The sequence below is a fragment of the Ochotona princeps genome, chromosome 2, assembly GCF_030435755.1.
Source record: "Ochotona princeps isolate mOchPri1 chromosome 2, mOchPri1.hap1, whole genome shotgun sequence".
NCBI classification, from domain to species: Eukaryota; Metazoa; Chordata; class Mammalia; order Lagomorpha; family Ochotonidae; genus Ochotona; species Ochotona princeps.
Genome location: NC_080833.1, coordinates 102,777,611 through 102,800,033, shown reverse-complemented (window position 1 = coordinate 102,800,033; position 22,423 = coordinate 102,777,611). Strand labels below are relative to the sequence as shown.

Here is a 22,423-nt window from a genome sequence, read left to right as displayed (position 1 = left end):
TTTCTTTTTTTTTGTTTGTTTTTATTTTGTTTTTGTAAAAATCATGATGGAGAAAAAATGTTGAACAACGCCCTACTAGGAGGACCTCCTGCATGGGTCGTTGTATGTTTGAATGAGATGGGTGGGGAAATGGTGAGGCCTGTGTCTAGTACGCTGTAACTACTCAGGAATGTGAAAGCTTTCATCACTTTCTTGGAGATGTCCTGCATCCCCTGCTAGAATGTTTCTCAAGGTGTCCCACATGGGTGCAGGGGCTCAAGGACTCGGGGCCTCCTTGGTTGCCTCCCCAGGCCACCAGCAGGAAGCTGATGCTACAGCTGACATATGGGATGCTTGGCACCACAGTCAGAAGACATGCCCACCACGCGTGGTGTTCTTCAAAGTTCTTTGTCAGGCCTGGTGTGATGGCTCAGTGACTAAATCCTCACCTTACATGTGCCAGGATCCCATATGGGCACTGGTTCATATCCCGTCTGCTCCACTTCCCATTCCAGCTCTGTGTTTGTGTCCTGGATAAGTAGTTGAGGATGGCCCAAAGCTTTGGGATCTTATATTATGTGGGAGACCCGGAGGAAGTTCCTGGCTCTTGGCTTTGGAACGGCTCCTCTCTGGTCATTGTGGCTACTTGGGGAGTGACCAGCAGATGGAAGATATTCCTTTCTACATAGATCTGGCTTTTCAGTAAAATTAAAATAAATCTTAAAAAAAAAATCTGGCCCAGAATAGTAGCCTAGTAATTACAGTTCTTGGCTTGTGTGAGTCAGCATCCCATATGGCCACTTAGGGAGTAATCAGATGCAAATTTAAAAAAAGAAAGCAGCTCATTATTGTAGTTTGAATTATCTGATTGGTAGTAAAGTTAAGCATATTCAGTAGGTGACCACCAAGCTACTTGTTTCCTTGCCAAGACTGCTGGTTTGTATTCCTTGCCTTTAGCACATGGTTTGTTCTACTTCCATTGATTTGTTGGAGTCCTTTACCTTTGGGCACTTAGTTCTGTCCCTCTTTTATCTGGTACTTAGCTGGTGCAATATTTTCTACCACACAGAACCCTTTCAGCCATCTGAGCATCATGTCCTTCTGTTCTCCTTCACATCATCATTATAACAATGTCTGCCTAATGTGTGCTCTGTTGGATCTCCTAAAGTGTGACTCTGGCTTTTCAAGTGTTTTTTTTTATTATTATTTAATTTTATTTGGAAGGCAGAGAGAGAGAGAGAGAGAGAGAGAGAGAGAGAGAGAGAGAGAGAAAGAGAGATGTCTTCCATCCATGGATCACTCTCCAAATGGTTGTAAGGACTGGGGCTGGGTCAGGTTGAAGCCAAGAATAAGCTTGGCAGAAATAAAAGTTGAAGAAAGTGTTACAGGTGCCTCATGAATTCTTTCTTCCGCTTGTAATAAAATGTGAGAAGAGAGAAATGAACTACAGGTGGAATTTATAATCCAAGGGAACCATGGGCCTGTAACGCAGTAATGGGTAAACTTGCTATTTGGGATGCCAACATATCTTATCAGAGTGCTGATGGGAGTCCTGGCTACTCTGCTTCCAGTCTGGACTCCTGCTAATGCTGTGGGTGTTGGTTCATGTGTTTGGGGCCATGTCACACATGTGGGGGACTAGGATGGGGTTTCTGGCTTCAGAGATAAGCCTAGCTAAGACCTGGTCATTGCAGCTGTTTTGGGGGGTGAACCAGCAGGCAAATCTCCTTCCCTCCCTCATTCACTTCCCGCCTCACTCTTCCCTTCTCTTTTTCCCACTCTCTCTCAGTCTGCCTTTCCAGTAAAGGAACGAATACTAGAGGAATCAGAGCTTAAATATTTGGCAAATTCTGTGTGGGTACATTGTAGAGATATACCTGTAATTTTCTTTATTCACATTGTCCATGTGAGGTTTTTGCTTTCAAGATTTGCATTTGTAAAACAGGTTGGGGGTATTTTCTTTATTTTGACTTCTCTGGGTGGTTACAATAAAGATAGCTTATAAAGTGCAGTAGAACTTTTTTTAAAAAAAATAATACATATTTATTAAAAATTCAAATACAGAAATAAAAGCACAATATCCCACCCAGTATACAGACAGCCACATAAATCCCCTTCCCTCTAATCCCATTCCCCAGAGGTTATCACTGTGAACAAGTTAAAGTATATCCTTTGAAACATTTTCCTTTGTATATACAAGTATATATAAACACACATAAATGCACTTTTGCTTTTTACAAAAATGAAATAATCTAAATGTACATATTAATCTTCAGTTTCTATCTTCATTCATTTAATATACAGAAAATTCACAACAAATCTGATTATCAGTCCTCTTGGGTTCGTTTTCCATTATATAAAATTCATATTCAAGCATCAATTACAAAACTCTTGATAATATGCTTCCTGCCATCTTTGAGTCTCATCTCTAACCACTCCAGTATGAAAAGACTGGAACATTAATTACCTTAAATTCTTCCTGAAACAAAGGCAGTACAATCAAACAAACAAACAAACTAGGAACACACTCTGTCATTCCTAGATTTTGGCCTTTTCACTTTGTGTTACATTCTGCCTGGACTTCTCCATCTGGCAAGTCCCTAATTCTTGCAACAATCAGCTTAAAAATGATCTCTAGAAGACAAGACTTCCCAACTTTTTTCAAGACATAATCACTTCTCTATTTACCCCTATACTTTATAGCTAGCTTCTTAATTGTACTTATCTCACAGTACTGCAGTAATTCATTTACATGTTTTGAGTTACCTTTCCATCCAAAGGATCTGATGGAGTAACTAGTGAGTAACTAGGAATAAATCATCTCTCCTGGTCTGGGACAATGTTACCCTCTGATCAAAACAAAGCAACTCCCTTCCCCCTACCACTACTAGATAGAAAACAAGCTCGTTCTTCGTTGTCTTCCTTTAACTTCATTTGTTGCTCTTGATCTAATTTTCCTCTGGGAAGGAGAAATTATAAAAGGACTAATTATGTCCTCTTGATGTGTTAGGAATTTCCTAGCATAATATCATCTCAGTTTTCTAATTTGCAGGCTGAATAAGTGAGAGTTCCCCTGCTGGGACAGAGAATTGGGATCTGGGAGGCTCTGTGCCACATTTAACAGACCTGCTGGACAAACTACCCGTTATTTTGTGATTTATTTGATTATGCAATGCCTTGTTCCTAAATGAATTTGAGGCAAATGACTATAGATTTTTGAAACCAACTATATGTCAGAAGCAATATGTGGTCTTATAATAAATGTGTTCTATCCCTCCCCCATCCACCCAGGGGAAATAATAGGAAAATGGTAAGTTCCTTAGGATAAAATGGTAAGTTTCTTTTCATGCATGGGATATGGTTCTGTGCAGAGTAGGTACTCACCAAATGTTCCTAAAGCATTGGTTCCTCAACAGTTAAATTACTGAGTACCTGCTCCAAGATAAACACTCCATCAGATCCTTTGGATGGAAAGGTAACTCAAAACATAAAGTGCAGTAGAACTTTAATGTGTCAGTATCTAGGCCTGTTTTTTTTTTTTTTCCAGAAGTACTAGAATAAAGGTATTTAATTCTTTTAGGATTTTTTGTCTTCTGTGTCTACAGGTGAATCCTACTTTTATAGTCCTAATATTCTTAGTCATGCACTGATAGAATTTCCTCACAGAATTTTCCAGAGAATTTTTTATCTTATGTCTTTCAAAGAACCAGCCTTGAGGGAAATGTATCTGTTTTTTCAATTCCTTCACTAACGTCTGCTATCTTGACTACCTGTTTTTGCCTCTTTTATCTTGACTCCTTCCTTCCTTCCTTCTTCTCTTAGTCGGTGATCGTCAATGTTCTTGAAGAATAGGCTCATGTTATTAAGTCAGTCTCTCTGCCATAACACTGGAATTGAGGCTAAGGTTTTTCTTTATTTTTGATGATGTTTACATAGTTGGGAAGGATGCATGCCCATGTTGCCCACTGGTTAAGGTAGGAAGGGTCAAGGAATGGGGTAAAGTGGATGAGACAACTGCTTCCAATCTTCCTTTCTATTCAAACTGTTTCTAAGTGAAGAAAGGAGAGCAGGAGGGGTACTCCCAGCAGCCTAACTGCATTAGCACCTGGGGACACGGGTCAGCCACTCAGTGTCATCCCAGGGTCCACAGTGTGCAACATATTCTGAGAGTGCTATTTAAGTGGTTTCAATAGTTCTAGGATGCTGGTGACTTCATTGCTCCAAGGTTGAGGGAATTCCTCCAAAGCCCATTGGCAGTATTCCACCTCCAAGTATCAACTCATCCAGCTAGCAGCTGTTGAAGCTTGGCCAGACCTGAATCTCACATGTGCCAGCGAGTGCTAGGTTTTACCTGGTATAACTTCTCCAGTCCCTGTCCTTTTGTGTGCTGGTGGATGTTGTGGCCTGGCCTGCCCTACACCAAATTCTTGGGTGGCCTTAAGGTTTTTCTATTGAAAACTTTGGTTGCTTTCCATAGCTTTACTATTGTTTCCAGCATGATGGGACTATTTTGTGCAGTGTTAAATATCTTCTTATTTTTTACATTATTTCTGAATATTGATATTTTTAAAAATCTTTTTTCTTGTTATATTTTTATTTGAATTTTTGAATTTTGTGGTATCATATAGACTGGGATTTCCCCCCCCCCCAACTCCCACCCCCCGACAGATTTTCCCCATGTTGCTACAATAGTATAGTCCTTCATAAGGAGTCATAATTCCATCAGTCTCTTATGTAAGTGTGTCTCAACATTGCTTAAATCTTTCATGATACGTGTAATATCAGTTCTCTTTTATTCCTAGTTTTTAGCATTATGTTTGGGGCAATCAGTTATTTGTATGATACTTTTTTTTAAAAGATTTTATTATTATTGGAAAGCCGGATATATAGAGGAGGAGAGACAGAGAAGAAGATCTTCCATCCAATGTTTCACTCCCCAAGTGAGCCGCAACGGGTCGATGTGCGCCAATCCGAAGCCGAGAACCAGGAACCTCTTCCGGGTCTCCCACGCGGGTGCAGGGTTCCAAGGCTTTGGGCCGTCCTCACCTGCTTTCCCAGGCCACAAGCAGGGAGCTGGATGGGAAGTGGAGCTGCCGGGATGAGAACCGGCGCCCATATGGGATCCCGGGGCGTTCAAGGCAAGGACCTTAGTCGCTAGGCCACGCCGCCGGGCCCGATACTGACTTTTTGAAACTTCCTGAGCTTTATATTTTCAATCTGTGTGACTGTTTCAGTTAATCTTGAAATATATTCATAAATTCTTCCTGTTTTCAATGTCCTGTATGTAACATGTTATTAAAACAAGATCTTTCTGCCATGGAGTTTCAGGATAGGTCATTTGGATGTCTGTCAGCCAAAGATTAGCAGGTGCACCTCCATGAGTCCACAAAGATGGATGAATGTACCCAACAGGGAGAACTGTGCACTTTGGAGCATGTGGTACCTGGGACTTGGAATTGTGCAAGATGATACTGATGTGGATTCAAAGAAATGAGCACTTCACTGAGTTTTATCTCAGTTGTGGGCATGGTTAGATATATTTTAAACTCTATCTAGAAAACAACAATGAATAGAGCAGAAAAATGGGAAAACAGGATGAAAACTAGAATAGAGCAGAGTTAAGGCTGTAAATAAAGCAACAGTTGAAACAGCTGTAGTAAAGTGATTGCTAATACTATAACAGATAATGCTCCAATTGAACAGCTGTGATTCGTAAATATGCAGTGGGGAATATTCAGGGATATATGGAGCTTGCATTTTTTTTTCGAAAGGCTATTTGTGTATGTGGTGTCTGTTTTTTGTCGTAAACACAGTCTTCCTTTCAGTTACATCTTCCAAGTGGTTTTTGTTTCTGGACTGTTGCTCTGAATGTTTTACTAATTTTTTCCTACTGAATTCCTAGTAATCTGTGCTTGTTTTTCAGAAAGTTTTCCCAGGTGTGCAGTCTCATTAATATCCTTTCCAAATCTACCCCGAGAAGCCTGCAGTTGCTAGAGCCGCAGCTCTTCTTTGCAGGTTCACTACCAGTGGCTGCTTATCTTTGGCCAACTCCTTTCTCGTCAGCTTTCCCAAACAGGGAAAAGGAAGTTTTTCTTTCTCAAATGGAGGGAAGAAAAAGGGGTTCACAGAGAAGCGTAGGACAATTCTGTTACTTGTCTGCAGCCCATGGCATCCCAGCAGCAGCCTCTCTTAAATTCTCAGAAACCGGGCGTTAACAAGTGACGACTTACCATGAAGCTCTTGAAAAGTTTCACCAGTTTACTAAATCTGGAATCAAACAATCCTTGAGCTGAGGCAGGCACGTACCACCAGGTGGCGCCAAACAACAGCTAGGACCCAGATGGTGAGGCATCTTGGAAATATGAATGCTAGGAATCTCCTGCAGAGGCTAATTACATTGGCTCCTCTAAGTTCAATTATGCAGCTCTACATCTTATGCAATTGAACTTTTGAAGTTTTCTTCTTTTTCTTTTAACTTATTTGAAAAGCAGAATGTCGCAGTCGGGGAAGGGAGAGAGATAGTCTTCCATCCTTTCACTTGCTTCCCAAATGCCCACAACATCCAGGTCTGGGGCAGGATGAAGGCAGAAGGCTGGAACACCATCCAGGTCTCCCATGTGGGTCGCAGGAGCCCAGGCACCTGAGCCATCACCCCCGCCCCCTGGCTCCCAGCTGCATTAACAGGAACCCGGTTAGGAAGTGGAAGCAGGATTTGATCCCAGACACTCTGACAGCACTTGGCAGGTGTTGCAAGCGGCAGTTTTTAACCCTTGACACCACAACACCTGCCCCTAAGCAACTGAAATTATTGTTTTCATTGATCAAGTATTACAAACAGCAGCAGGTCCTTGCAAACTCCTTGCAAGGTCCCTGAAGCTTTTCCCAGCTTGCACCCATCTGGACCTGGGAGTGGTAACTTCTGTTGGTGCTGCCCGGGGGTGTCTAGCTCTTAGGGTTCCCTCACCTTGCACCAACTTTAAAGTGAACCCTTTCTCTAGAGAAGCCCTCTGTGGAGTATCTTGAGTGTGCCCACACTTTGTGGTTGGGACACATGGCTGGTATAAATAGTTTTAATGCATTTTGCTGAGCTTTAAGTCCAAAGGATTCCCTATTTCACAGATCTATATACAGGCCTCTCACTTACATCCCATGGCAGGAAAATTCAGTGGCAGAGGCAGGTAACAGGCAGGCATACCACATGGTCTGCGTCCAGGACAACACACAGGGGGGAGGAAGGTTATTCCGTTCATTGCATTCTCCATGAAGAGCCCAGTCCTCTCCCTCTGAGCTGTCATTCCCCATCCTGATCCACTTTTTTTTTTTTTTTAAGTTGCAGGGTAGAAGGAGGTCCACTCCTCCTCTGGTAAGAGCCTGACTTTGCTATCCAAGCTCACTTGGCTTTGAGGGATGGGAGAGGCCTCCACTTTCCCTATGCAATTGAAAGGTGTCACCAGGCTCATTAGGGTAGACTCTGGTCAGTGGACTTGCAACCTGCAGGCAGAATCCACAGAAACAGTGAATTTCTAACTAGGCTGTGAGGCGACCTAGGGAAGAGAGGCTGGCCTGTAAGTAAGGTTCACTTCTTTGTTCTCAAATTCATTTTCTTCTTTCACCATTTCTCTCAAGTTCATTTTTTTCTTTTATTATCCTCCAACGTACAGACTCAAAGAAGAATCTGTGGGGAGGGTTTCTCCAGCAGCTGTTTCTGTGTCCAAATGCCTGCCATGGCAGGACTGGTCAGGCCAAATCTGAGAACTGTCCAGGTCTCCCAGAGGCATGGCAGGAACCCAATTATCTAAGCCTTCACAGCTGTTTCCCAAGATATGCATTAGCAGTAAACTGGAATTAGGAACTGGAACTGGGAATGGAACCCAAGCACTTCCATTTGGGACACATGCAAATGAACCACAAGCCAAACACTTGCTCCTCCAATGTGGCTTACATAACATTTTGAGCATTAACTCATGTGTGCTGCCAAGAGTTAAAACATCTATGCAGGTCTTGAGTAAACCTTGTATTTGCGCAAATAAAGCAAATTTCACGATTTCAAATTCAATCATTAAAAACATACTGTTCCAGGGCCCGGCGGCGTGGCCTAGCGGCTAAAGTCCTCGCCTTGAAAGCCCCGGGATCCCATATGGGCGCCGGTTCTAATCCCAGCAGCTCCACTTCCCATCCAGCTCTCCGCTTGTGGCCTGGGAAAGCAGTTGAGGACGGCCCAAGGCTTTGGGACACTGCACCCGCGTGGGAGACCCAGAAGAGGTTCCAGGTTCCCGGCTTCGGATCGGCGCGCACCAGCCCGTTGCAGCTCACTTGGGGAGTGAATCATCGGACGGAAGATCTTCCTCTCTGTCTCTCCTCCTCTGTGTACATCTGGCTGTAATAAAATGAATAAATCTTAAAAAAAAAAACATACTGTTCCACTTTGCAACTGCAATTGTGATCCAGAACTTTCTGCAAAACAAGACTATGGAAGTAAAACAGATGCACTGAGGCTAATTTGTTAGTGCCACATACATCCCCAACATGAAATGTTTCAGATTGACTTTGTCAGTATGAACATGGTAACTGATTTATATGCAAATGCCACTTAATAAATTGTGTTCTATATAAAATGTGATTGGCAGGATATTATTATTACAGAGCAGTGTTTTAGACAGCATCAGCATTACTGCCTGCATCCCAGTTCTCAACTCTTAGCAGCTCTCCCTGTCCACAGTCTCTGCCCACGTGCCATCAGGTGTGGTCAGCACACCGAAGGATGACTCTGACCATGCCAGGTTGCTCCTTATCTGATGGAAATTTTTTCCTTGGGAGCATTTACTGATGATCTGACTAGAGGCAGAGAACGTAGCCTGGTGCTAGGCACTGTGGGATACAGAGTGAAAGAAAAATCATTCCTCCATCACCAAATTATGACACCATGAGATCAGCACCGCAAGGCCAGGGACGAACTGGGAAATAATAAAGCAACATCACTGAACTTGACATGTAACTTTTTTTTATTTTGTGATAAAAATGCTTTCATATAAATTTCATCTTAAGCTACTTTTAGAATGAAACTTGGAGAAGTAAAAACAAAGTGTGCATTTTCCTTATCACAGAGTCAGGAATATGCCGTCATTTTATTGGTTACTGAGTTGCTCATACAGATATAAGATCACTTTTAAAAGAAATGTACACAAGGAAGTCACCATAGTACCAAACAATTATTGATGGGGGTCTTGGGGTACCTAAACATGTCCTCCCAGTCATCACACATTCAATGTATGGGTTAAGGCCAAAATCCCCAAGCCTTGCAGAAAAACATGAAACCTTTGGTTCTATGCACGATTATGAACTAGTAAATTTAATAAGATGATATGATAGATTTCAGCATCATAGCTGATTGCCTTCACTGAAATCTGCAACATTCAGTCTCTCCTTCCTCAGACCTCTCCTGCCCTCCACCATCATGTAAGTCAGAAGATGACGTTTAAAATGAAGCAGAAGAAACAAACAAAAAGCTATCCTCAAAGGCAATGGAAGAGGAGTCAAAGAAAAGACCATAAAAATAAAATTAAACAAAAAAAATGTGGGTAGTCTATACATGGAATAAAAGATGGGTCCCGTAGAAATCTAGGTCATCAAATCAAAAGTCCAGAGACAAAGTGATCCTCTGTCTTACCTTTCCAGCTGCCACACACTACACGACGTGAGAGACTGGTTTAACGTGTGGAAGTCAGTACTGGTCTAATCATGGCAGTTTTCACATTCTCTGCCCCCAGTCTCAAAGTATCCTAATTAAAGTGTCCCAAGGGGGGAGAACGAACAAGTCAGTCCCATATTGTGCTTGAAGAGGGGTAAGGGGTGAGAGAGTCGAGCAGCTGGGTCAGGTGGACAGGGTCAGAAAGCGGGGCTGAAGCAGAACGGCAGGGAGGTGTAGCTGTGCTGTGGTCCAGGCACAGGTCTTCCCATCTGTGCACAGTTAATGGCTTCAAAGGCAGAGGGTCACCATGTGGAATGATAAAAATGTTTACCCACTGTGAAAGGGACGGGCAGAATGTTACCATGTCCAAGAATAAAACACAGAATGAGTACACAGAATCTGTTTATAATAAGGGTAGAACTATTTTTGCTGGTTCAATAACCTTGGACAAGACTGAAAAAGACTTTTGTAGACTTTCATACCAAGAGAAACACAGAACTCCCATGAGGCCACAGACAGATAAATCACGAGTGGGAAGCCCTGATGAATATATCCAGCTACAACAAGGATGAAAACTGATTCAAAACAAAACAGGACAATTCATCTGTTAATCTCTGCAAAATGCTCCAGCAGTGCCAGTGCTGCAAGGATCATGTGCATTGTAGCCACCAGGTAGAAATGGAAGCGTGACCATGGGACCGATCTTTCAGGAACCCAGGGAAAACATGGAGGAAATCATTCTCCTTTACCATCGCTTACGAAAACACCTTTTAACAGGCAACCAAGGAAGTTGCTAAGGGCATGAAAAAAAAGCAGACAGAACCCACTCAAGTGCAATATGGACACAGAGATGACAATGGTGAACAAGTCCATAATTGTCCAATATCATCTAGGAGGTGACTCTGTGAAAGCAAAACATCCCTGGTCAGATTCTAAACTTGGTTGCCCAAGAGGGACCGTGAAGGCTGCTTCACAGGTTGAGAAATGGCAGCAAAAAACCACAAAGGCCGCTGCACAGGTTCTCGCTTCCCACCTTTCTTAAAGGGCTGGCTGAGGCCCTAGGAAACAAGTTCAACTCTCCAGTTCCTGTGTTTCAGCACAGAAAATCTCCATGCCTTCAGCAGGAACCTACTAGGTTCCCCAGCAACCCAGAGCACACAGGGAAGCATGGTGATGGGGCCTGTGACCAGCAAGTGTATGGCGAAGTGGAGGCTGCCATCATCTGATGCAAGCAAGCCTCTTGGTGTAGAAGTCCAGTCTGTGCGGCCAAGGCCTTTTTGCTCGAGACATGTTCTTCTGTGCAGATGGAAGGAAAGGTTCACCAGCTAAGACTAGCTTCATCCAGTGGAGGAGGGAAGGAAACAGGCCCAGAATCCTAAGACTTGGCACCAACGTGTCTTGCACTGGCAGTAATGGAATGCTTGGCAGGAAGTGGAGGGATCTGAGGATGTGTGACCACTCCTTGCATAGTTAGCTTATCTCTTGACCATTGCAAAATCTCCACTCTTCTGCCAGTTTTTTTTTTTGTTTGTTTTTTTTTTAAGTGAAAGGATCACAGTACCTAGGTTACCAAGGACAAAACTTCATACTGAGTAAAAAGCAACTGACCTGTATCCTACCTGATAAAATTTATATAAAGTCCTGCATTCTGGTAAGAGGATTAAGGTGCAGCCTTAATATCCTATCCCCAAATCTGGTTCAAAGACTAATATTTCTGTTCTCCTTCTCTTTCTAGGAATGAGATAGGTAGGAGAATGTCATGTGTCCATTTTCCAAAGAAGCATCTGGAAAGGTTTATGCTCAAAAATCCAAACCCTGTGGGACTTGCAGTGATGTGGGGGGGAAAGGGAGATGAAGTTGCTCTCTAGGTAGGCATGATCAAAAGCATAAAGGTCTCGTCCTGTAACACGCTGGTGGAGCTACAACCACCAAGAGGTGCAAAAACAGAAGCACCAAATGAAGTCGAAGCAACTTCCAAGATGAGAAGATAAGTCAACTCGGGCAGAATTCCAGGGCACCATTCCCAACAGGACTCTGAGTGCAGGATCTTTCTGTGGATGGGGCTTATGTCTGGGCAACAACAGGCACAACATCTTATTCTCCGACCAGAAGAGACTAAACACGGCATCAGGGCTTATATTCTTCTTGCATTTCCATGAACTTGGGTCGACGGGCAAGAGGTTAGCAGGAGCCATGTTGCTCCCAACAAAACCCTGTGGCTGCCCGGTGAAGTGCAACAGCTGCTTCTCTTGTATTATCTGAGAGAGAGAAGCATCTTCTCCCTCCTGCCTCCAGAAGTTGGTTCCAGAGATTTCTTCATTTCTCTCCCGAATGACCTTCATTTGTTCCTCAGCAGCATTTACAATCGGCAGTTCTGGTCCTCCACCTGAGGCAGACTCCTTCATGCATACACCTGCATGTTGTTGTGTGGTGGCTCAGACATGTGGGTCCCAGGTCCCCGCTGACCACCTCCAGCACCTCCCGGAGTAGGACTGGTGGTCACATCTGACCAGTCAGAAGCAGAGTGGGGTGATGAACTTGACCACTGGTCAGGAGACTCTGGGGATGGTGTCAGGTACGGATGCTCCCCCTGGAGGTGACCACTGTGACTGGGTGTTCGCTCAGCAGCGCTTGAGGAAGCATAGCTATGCTGTGAAGGGGGTGTGGGGTACTTGCCCACAGAGGCTGGGAAAGGGTGATAGGCTGGGAGAATTGTCTGAGCTACCTGCCCCTCCTGCTGGGGCATCATGGCAGTAGGGAAAGCCACACCAGGCAAACGGGCCATTTCTGGAATCTGGTACATGGTGGGCAAGGGGCCTGCAACAGCTGGAGGGCAGCTGGACTGAGTCTGGGAAGCCCCAGTGGACTGGCCAATACTGCCTTTGGGGATGAGCTGGAAAGTCACAATAGGGGGTAAGGGCTCCCGTGGGGGAGCTATGTGCTTCCCCTCAGGCGGCCTACTCTGGGGGGTTATACCAGGGTGGGTGCCCTCAGTTGGAGCCAGGACCATACCAAACATCTCATTGTACTGGGTCTCATTCACCTCTACACGGTTCATCCAGTCTGCTGGGACAGTGACTGGATGGAGCCTACCCAAGCTCCCTGCACTGCCATTGCCTGGGGGGACAATGTGGTGGTGGGAGAGCAACTGGCTCACTGAGGGGAGCACAGTGTTGGCTCCGCCATGAGCCAAAGGCTGCATCTCATGAAGGTTGGAGAAAGACAGTGCATGCTGTGCATGGACTTGGGCCGTGGGAGCTGCTGTGGCCAACATAGGGTTGGGGGAGGCCTGCAAGATGCTGGGGGATGTGATCATTGGGGAGGACGTGGTATCAGAAACGTATGTATGAGGGGATTCCAGAGAATCAACAGGGGATAACGTCACCGAGCTCTCAGACAGCTGGACCTTCTCACTCAGAGATTTCTTCCTCCTGCTACCTTTGGCCTCCTTGGCCTCCTTGGCAAGGTTAGGTAGGCTGGTGGGGATGGCACTTTTGGCATTGGGCCGCCGAGGCTTCTTGCCCATCGGGGTGTGCTTCAAGCTGAGGAAGGGCCTGTTGGGCCCGCAGATGACGGGTGACAGGGCAGAGGTGAGCATTGTGCCCGGGGGACTGGGGGTCACATTGTATTCATCCAGGAGGCGCACGATGTCATGGTGCATGCGATCCCGGGCCACATCGCGGGGGAGACGATCCATGTGGTCTGTGATGTCCCGATTGGCAAAGTGGTCCAAGAGGATCTTGGCTGCTTCATAGCTCCCCTCCCGGGCGGCAAGGAACAAAGGCGTTTCTTCCTACAGAGGAGGCCCACACAAAGCATGTTTAAACAATGCTCTTGAGAACACACTATCCCTGCTCTTCATCCTCTGAGACAACATGTTAATACCACCAAGGTGCTGCACATCTGGCCCTCTCTGAACACACAGCTGTGGTGTACACACATACAGAAAGAGACCGTCTCTTCCTAAAAGCCAATCTTGTCCTTGAAGCGTTGCGTCTCCTCAACTAAGAATTCATGAAACAAAGCATGCCCTGGCACAGACTCACTCAGAAGAGTCCCCAGCTAACCAAAATAAGATCTCTAGAGAAAAAGGAGTTAGACTCAAAAAAAAGCAGGGAGAGAGGAAACTGTAACACACAGAACTGGGATAAATGAGACAAAGAATATAAGAAAGGGGAGATGAAATACATGTAGGAAACAACTGAATAAGAGAAAACAGGAAGGCACCAAGAGTTGATGAATGAGGGAAGGGAAGCATGATCAAAACAACTCAGAGGGAAAAAACACGTGGGAAACACCACGGTTCCTATGGACAGACACACAGACATCACACCACCACCAAAGACAGACAGACTACAGGGAAAAACATGAAAGAAAACCAGCAAGAGAAAAAGACGTGAGCATGAAAAAAGGGGAAACTGATAAAAAGACATCTCCGACAAGAGAAAAAGCAGACAGGCTAACATCAGCTTCAGGATGCCCTACACTCCTTCTTGGCACGGCCCAGACATACCGACAGCCCTGCCCAACCTCCCACACACGCCCCTCTTTCTCTTTACTGACCACAAGAGCAGCTGCACAGGAAAAGAGCAGGCCCTGATGACTGGGGCTCTGCTTTGAACATCCCCACGCTCCAAGCCCACAGGCTGTACCTTGTTGTCCTGCATGTCTCGGTTAGCTCCATTTTTCAATAGTAAAAGAGTTGCCTCCACGTTGTTGACTGCAGCTGCCCAGTGAAGTGCAGATTTTCCTGTAGGGGAAAGGATTCTCGTCAGCAGACAGACGGAGGAAGGCAAAGTCCTAGGCACAGGAGGCAGCGACTCAGGGCTTGCATGAGGAGCCCTGACTCCCCAGAGGACCAGCGGCATGAACAACAAAAGGATCTTCCTCATCTTTCTTTGCCCTAAGGAGTACTTCAGGCCTGGTACCCCAGCATCAGCAGACCTTGACCAACAAGCAGCACTTGGATGTGACATGCACGGCGTCCATAGGGCAGAACCTGCTTTGCAAACAGTGGAGACAATAACCTTTATACTACACCCTAGGATGCACATTTAAGATACTCTGCAACTCCCCTTAGTCCTCGCCAAGAATGATGTACCTCAACCTACAGTGGCAAACCTTTCACAGACTTGTTTTGAGGTCGGTCTAAGAACCCTCACTAAAAATCTCTCCTCTGAACCCAGCCTGTTGATGGGAACAAATGAATGTGTAAGTTAAAGAATGAGTGATTCTAACAGACGTGGTTCTTAGAGAGTTCTTTAAGGCTGGTGTAACAAGTCCCCTTGGAGACTACAAGCAAGGATCTGGATTCCTGCCTCTCATCCCTACCATGGTCATCCACGGCGTTCACATCGGCTTGGCAGTTGATCAGTTCGGCCACCATGCCCTCCACAGCCAGGCGGGCAGCCAGGATCAGCGGTGTGGTTCCATCATTCATCCTGGCATCTAGATCTGTTACTCGATTGCGGATCAGAATCTAGAAACCAAGAGGAGAAGCAGGCACATCTGAGCCGTCGTGGCACTAAGCTCCTTGAAGGCAGGGCAAGTCTCAACAGCCCTGCTTCCAAGATCCTGTCAGGGCGGATCAGCAACATTCCTTAGTTGAGTGAATTAATAAACCAACACATGAATGCTCAAAAACAGTGTCCCAAACAATACTGACATACTTCTATTTTGTTCAAAAATTTTATTTATTCATCCAAGAGACAGAGGCAGGGACAGAGAGATTTTCATCTGTTGGTTCGCTCTCCAAATGCCCACCATGATGGGCTGGGCAAGGCTGACGACAACTACCTGGAATTCTACCTAGGACTCCCACACAGGCACAGGGGCCCAAGCCTTCAGGCCGTATTCTGTTGCTTTCCAGGTGCATTAGCAGGCAGCTGGATAGGAAGCAGAGTGGCCAGGATTTGAACCTGTGTTCAAGTATTCATATACAATACTGGGATTGTGGGCAGCAGCTTAACCCACTGTGTCAGAATGCTAGGCCCTGTATTTCTAGTTTCTAAGGAAAAAATAATAAAATGGGAATATATCACAGTTCTAATTGCAGATTATTCAGAATGCTTCTAGTTTCCTTGTAAGGGTGAACACAGTCTCATAAAGAAGGAGTCTGTCAACTCATGTCACACAAACCGCTGGTGAGCAGCTGGACACCCGCACACTGATGCAGACATGCAGGGAGCAGCTAAGAGTGCAAGGCTTCGGAGCAGGACCACTCCCCGCTAAGTATCTGGGAGCACCCTGGTACATGAGAATATCATCTGTCCAGCTGGCTCTACCACTGCCACTCACTACACAGCTGGGTCAGCTGCCTGCCTCTTTTCCCTGCTTTCTTATCTTGCATGTTTGGCTGGAATACTTGCTCCTATCACTCAAAGAATCACTGCAGGAATTCAAACATACACCAAGTACTATACCGAAACCAAAATTCCACAGACCCCTAAGGAACTCTTCCTATTCAGATCACCTCTCCGCAGGGTCTTTACCTGAAAGACTCCTTGGGCGTCAGCTGCCACTGCTGCATGCAGAGGGCAGCGGCCCATGTTGTCCTGTGCGTTGGCATCTGCGCCCGCATCCAGGAGCCGCTTGGCAGCATCAGCCCTCGAGTAGCGGGCTGCAAGGTGTAGGGCCATCTCGCCGGTCCTGTCGGTCTGGGCCTGCAGGCTGGCACCCTGGAAGACCAAGTCTGTGATGATGTTGGCAGAAGAGTCCTCAGCATCTTCATCTTCATCACTGACGTCGGAGCTGCCTCCTCGGAGAGAGGCCAGCATCAGTGGGGTGCACCCATCTGTGGGAAAGCACAATACCAAGAAATACTGACTGAGAACCGGGTTAAGCACAGGGTTGGACTAATTCTAATTGAATAAAATTATTCTCAGGGGAAAAAAACTTCTTGAACTTCAATGAGCTTTACTTTGGCCTCTTCTTACAATATCATTTCTATAAAGAGTAGTGATGGGGGTACCCGGCAGCGTGGCCTAGCAGCTAAAGTCCTCGCCTTGAACGCCCCGGGATCCCATATGGGTGCCGGTTCTAATCCCGGTAGCTCCACTTCCCATCCAGCTCCCTGCTTGTGGCCTGGGAAAGCAGTTGAGGACGGCCCAATGCCTTGGGACCCTGTGCCCGCGTGGGAGACCCCGAAGAGGTTCCAGGTTCCTGGCGGCTCACTTGGGGAGTGAATCATCGGATGGAAGATCTTCCTCTCTGTCTCTCCTCCTCTGTGTATATCTGACTTTGTAATAAACTGAATAAATCTTTAAAAAAAAAAAAGTAGTGGTGGGATTGAAGACTCTTATTAAGTGGGGTGTTCTTGTCTCAGGTAAACTTTTAAGGGGTATGTTATTTTAAATTGGACACTTGGGCCCGGCGGCGTGGCCTAGCGGCTAAAGTCCTCGCCTTGAAAGCGCCGGGATCCCATATGGGCGCCGGTTCTAATCCCGGCAGCTCCACTTCCCATCCAGCTCCCTGCTTGTGGCCTGGGAAAGCATTCGAGGACGGTCCAAAGCTTTGGGACCCTGTGCCCGCGTGGGAGACCCGGAAGAGGTTCCTGGTCCCGGCATCGGATCGGCGCGCACCGGCCCGTTGCGGCTCACTTGGGGAGTGAAACATTGGATGGAAGATCTTCCTCTCTGTCTCTCCTCCTCTCTGTATATCAGGCTTTCCAATAACAATAAAATCTTTAAAAAGATAAATAAATTGTACACTTAATGAATCATGTGTACCCAAATTTAACTAAGAACTAAACGGGTACTTCAAAAAGTGTGTGAAAAAAAAATAGAAGTGAAAGTTATGCATATTTTGGTCCAAAATTTTTTGAAATCCATACCCTTAAACGATTTTCAAAAAGCTCATTGAAATGTGCATTAGGGGAAAACAGTACATGAATTTAGAAAATCTGTTGCACAAAGATACTATTTTGATTGCAGTTTCGGTTTTGTGAAGTACCTTTGTACACTCGAGGTGTATCATCTAGCTGCAGGCACACCTCCCTGTGGGGCGGTGATCTATCCTGACTTCTAGTCTATCCTGCGGTGGGAGCAGCACAAGTACACAGAAACAAACTACGAGGACCGCATGGTGGCTGGAATTTCAGGTTTTATAATTCTATGGGATTACCACCCTTTATGTGGTACATCATTGACTAAAATGTCATGACGTGGTGCTCAGCTTTGCATGAACTCTTACCCTTGTAAGAGGCAGCCCACTTAATCGGCCCATTTTCTGTATCTGACAAAGGATGCACTCCTTGCTTTCCTGCTGAGGTGATGACATCAGCATGCCTGTATTCTTTAAGTAGCCATTTCCTCGGCTGGCCTGGAGCACATGAGGCCAGGACGGGGTGTACTACTACCAGACAGGGCACGCCTAGGGACAAGCAGCCACTGCCTGGCTGAGGGGGTGCTGACCTGGGCCCCGGACGTTCACGTCCAGCACGTCCACCTCCTGCTCTGCCTGAGGAGGAGTGAGGGCCAGTGATGGTGTCCGACGGATGTCTGCAGCTTCAAGGTGCTGTTGTGTCCAGGGGCGCCGATCAATGGGATCATCCTCCTCTGACAGCAGAGCCTCGTCTTCAGCCTGAAAGGAAAACTGCCTTCGCATGCTGCTGACAGGAGCTTACCCCTCACCCCCACCACATCTTCTGATTCACTAACCACCCAGTTCACTCTCTGCCGGCCCTCACCCGCCAGACAGCAGTGCACCCTGGCCTTACACGGCTCCTCAAGATGTAATTCCTATTCACCTCTCATGCATTCTCAGGACAATTGTTCCCATGTTCCCATGGTAGACCCTGAGGGTTAGCTTTAATAAACCACCTATAGACTCCAAAAGTTCCATCTTCTTCTCCTGGGCCTCTGCCCATGTTGCTCCTTCTGCCTGCAATGTGCAATGGTTTCTTCTAATTCTCTAAGACCCAGTCTATAGCATGAGACTTTGAGGATCTTGAGAAGATCCTTAATAGATCTTGTTTAAAGTTGCTTCCCTGTACTTACTGCAGTACCCACTGCAGAGCAGGAAAGTTTGCTCAACAATCATAATTAGGACCACTTAACAGCAGTTACCTTCACTGAGTGTTTAGTACATGACAGGAAATAGATAAAAGCACATTATACCACGTGATAGATGTAATCCTCACAACTCGGGGAACATGGATATATCGGCATTTGCATTTTACAGACAAGGCTAACTAAATACAAAAAGGTTCAGTGGCTTGCTGGGTACCAAGAAGCAAAGTTCTGAACTTAATCCAGTTTTGATTATAACAGAGACACATTGACAACTATCACATTCCACTGGCTCTCAGCCATGGAGAGTTGTGTCTCTACATCAGCCTCAACATGCAGAGCCTCCAAAACCCATGGGCACTGGCTTTCTGCCATTGTTAAATTCCACCTTCTCTTACAGGAGTGCTCAGAAAGGTCAATGTTAAAGAAACTGCTATTACACACCCAATATATCAGCCTGACACTTAAGGAGGGATCATGGCTAACAACCTCCAAGGAACATGCACAAATAACTCCGGATCGCTGCTGTTGTAAGAACCTGGGAGGGCCATTTTCTGAGCAACACACAAATTCTATCAGCCTCTGCCAGCTGCCAGGACACCCTGGAGCCAAAGCAAAGCCATCTGAAATGTGACGACCGGCTGTGGTGGCTCGGCCACTGCTGGCTTACCTTGGCCTTCTTTGGCTGGGGTCCTTCATCGTCAACCCAGTGGCCACTTGTTCCAGAAACAATTAGGTTGGACTCTGAGACTTGTACTGAGAGATTCCTGATATGATTTTACAAAAAGGAAAATACAAGAGCAGAGGTTACACCCCAAGCCCAAACAGGTGACTTCTAACACCTTTTCTGTCAAGACACTCTCCTGGTTATACTGACTTCTAGAGACCGTGTCTTAGACAGGAAGGGTGACATTCCATGTGACACATCCTGAGCATTCACCCTCTCCCTTCCCACTGAGCAAGAGCTTAACACACCAGTGTGCCTCAAAACATAAGCCAAGCACTGGGCCTGGCACGAAAGCCTAATAGCTAAATCCTCGTCTTGTGTTCACCAGGATCCCATATGGGCACTGGTCAGTATCCTGGCTGTTCCTCTTCCCATCCAGCTCCCTGCCTGTGGCTTGAGAAAGCAGTGGAGGATGGGCTAATGCCTTGGGTTCCTGAACCCATGTGGGAGACACAGAAAAAGCTCCTGCCTGCTAGCTTTAGATTGGCTCATCTCTGACTGTTATGGCCACTTGGGGAGTGAACCAGTGGACAAACCATCTCTTTCTGTATATCTCCCTTTCTGATAAAAAAATAAATAAAAATAAAATAAAATAAAATAAAATAAAATAAAATAAAATAAATCTTAAGAAAAAAGCAGCAGCAGCAGCTAAGCACCACGGTGTCACAACAGGCACAGGCTAACACCCTCAGATGTGGACTAGGTCACAGTCACTCATGAGGAGTTTAGCATGTTGGCCAGAGTGATCAGATAGATAGAGCTTAGAATTTAAAATCCTAATTTAACCAGAAATGCTCTTCTCTTCATCCCTATGCATTTGATAGAAAATGGCTACTTGGCCAATGGCCTTACTTCAGCCCCACCGCATCCTGTCCCACAGGCTCGCGCCGCTTGTGGTTGCTGGTGTCTCGGCGTAGAGTGAAGCCTTCGGGCAGCCAGAGAGAGCCGTGCTTCCGCTTGCGCTTTGCCATGATGACTCCCAGCAGGATGATGAACAGGATGATGACCACAGCGATGGCGAGCAGATACAGCATCTGTGTGCCCTTCGGAGTCAGAGATTCACCTGGAAGGGCAGAGACAGGAGGAACAGCGCTGCAGGAGACAGCAACATCTCGTCGTCACACCCAACACACTGAGAGGACAACCTGGATTTTACCAGCCATGAAACACTGAAAGGCATGCCCCCAGAACAGCCCACCTCCAACGCTTTCCCCTTCACCCTGGTGCCACTCACTGACGACAGACACGAGCGGGTATGACAGGGTCCCCTGGATGGCGTGAGAAGCCAGCAGAGCTGCTGCTGCATCTGTGTTCTTGAAGCACTGGTCTGAGTCTTGAACACATTGGCGGTTGTCGATTTCCAGAAAGACCCTAGAGCTATGAGACGCCAAGAAAAAAAGCAAGAAGGGATATGGTGAGTAGAACTGAAGGGTGCAGGCGCAGCAGGCTGAGTTAGGAAGCCTGACACAGACTTCCTGGTCCCTGTTAGCACTGGCTCCCCACCTCTGGGCTGCTGCCTTCAGGAAGACCTCAGAAACTAGCATACTGTATTTCTGTATCACAAACACATAGGTAATGTATCCCCTCCTTTAGTGCGGTCCATCAAAGACCAATGCCATGACAGAATGGGAAGACAGTCCGAAAGGCCTCACTACCATTTCTACCTCCCCAGGAGGTATAAGGGCTACTCTAAAACTCACCCCTGTGTTCTTTGATCCTTATTCTCTACGTTGTGTCTCGGCCAACTGGAGGGCTGACGATCTGAGACACCAACAGTGGGGCTGTGAAAAGGCCTGGCACTCAAGGCAAAGACTGATACCAAACAGCAGCCATACAGAAAGGGATCTGAGGGAGCTCCAGGAGCAGCTCAGGGCTTGTGGTACTTGAGGAGACAGCCCTTTTTAACAGGTCAAGGTATGGTCTCTGCTGTGTATCAAAGGGTTTTGTTTTATAAAATTAACTTTCCCTGAGTGCAGAAACCCAAAACCTACCCAACCACTTCCTGCTCCTGTTCGTTGGGAAGGGATCTCCGTGCCATCCTCTGCTTCTTCATGGCTGCAGACTTCTCGCCGTAGTAGGGGTACACCATCATGTTTCCTTGGGAGTCCTGCTTGATGCGCAGGTTGGTGCGCAGCAGGGTGCCCAGGGCTCGCAAGAAGCTGCGAGAGTCCTGAAGCAGCTGTTCCGGGGGCATGAGCACCACAATGACCAACATGCCCTCCGCCAGGTTCTCAGGTCGGTCAGCAGCACAGTCCAGCCCGTCCCAGCCACACTCCTCGCTGTTGCAGCCCTGGTCACAGTGGTTGTCTTTGAAGTGGTCTGCACAGTATTTGTCATACCTGGGAGGGGAGGCGGGGAAGAGGAGAGAACTGGCACAGAGGCTCACACTGCATTGGAGCTCTGCCTGCTTCTGCTTGGGGACTAGGTTCCCCCTGGCCGCCTTCTGCCAGCACTGGGACCTAAGCACCCTGCGAGCCTGCTCTGACTGCTCTAACTCTGACCTCACGGAGCACCCGGGGCTGCTTCCACTTCACTGGAGCCAGTGCTCCCTGAATGGCGAGCAACACTGTGTGCTCACCAGATGACGGACACTCTCAATCAGATTTCTCAACATTCTTTACATTTTTAGTTGATATGCAAAAAGTATATATATATTTTGGATACCCAGTGATATCCTCATCCATGTATAGACTGTATGACATTCAAGTCAGGGCAAACCCACCTATCTCCTCAAACTCATACTTTTGGTTATGTTTTAAAGCAAAGCCATATTATCTGAAACAAAAAAGCCAACCCAATTAACACTTCCTGTGTTTCTTTAATTCTGTGGGCCACAATTCCCTTACAAAGGAAACAACCAGCAATACCGATGACTCACAAGGTTGGTAAGAATTCACTGAGGTTAAATTGGATGGGACGGTTAACAGGAAAACTTATTACATACACCAAAAAGAACCTGTAACTGCAATCTTGAAGACCAGAGGGTTAAGAGGACTAATCAACTCACACCTCCTGATAAAT

The 22,423-nt window shown here is 46.3% G+C and overlaps 1 protein-coding gene across 1 annotated transcript in view; it reads right to left on the bottom strand.

The window, feature by feature from the left end:
• Positions 1–11,739: 11,739 nt before the first annotated feature.
• NOTCH2 (notch receptor 2) overlaps positions 11,740–22,423 on the bottom strand; it is a 157,358-nt gene continuing 146,674 nt past the window's right edge. The window contains exons 26-34 of the mRNA XM_058660137.1: positions 21,394–21,741; positions 20,637–20,779; positions 20,255–20,465; positions 19,346–19,442; positions 18,079–18,247; positions 16,159–16,460; positions 14,999–15,146; positions 14,320–14,417; positions 11,740–13,460 (exon numbers count right to left, since the gene is read on the bottom strand). Coding sequence (XP_058516120.1) covers positions 12,069–13,460; positions 14,320–14,417; positions 14,999–15,146; positions 16,159–16,460; positions 18,079–18,247; positions 19,346–19,442; positions 20,255–20,465; positions 20,637–20,779; positions 21,394–21,741 — 2,908 coding nt within the window. The 3' untranslated portion in view covers positions 11,740–12,068. The remainder of the gene's footprint in view (positions 13,461–14,319; positions 14,418–14,998; positions 15,147–16,158; positions 16,461–18,078; positions 18,248–19,345; positions 19,443–20,254; positions 20,466–20,636; positions 20,780–21,393; positions 21,742–22,423) is intronic.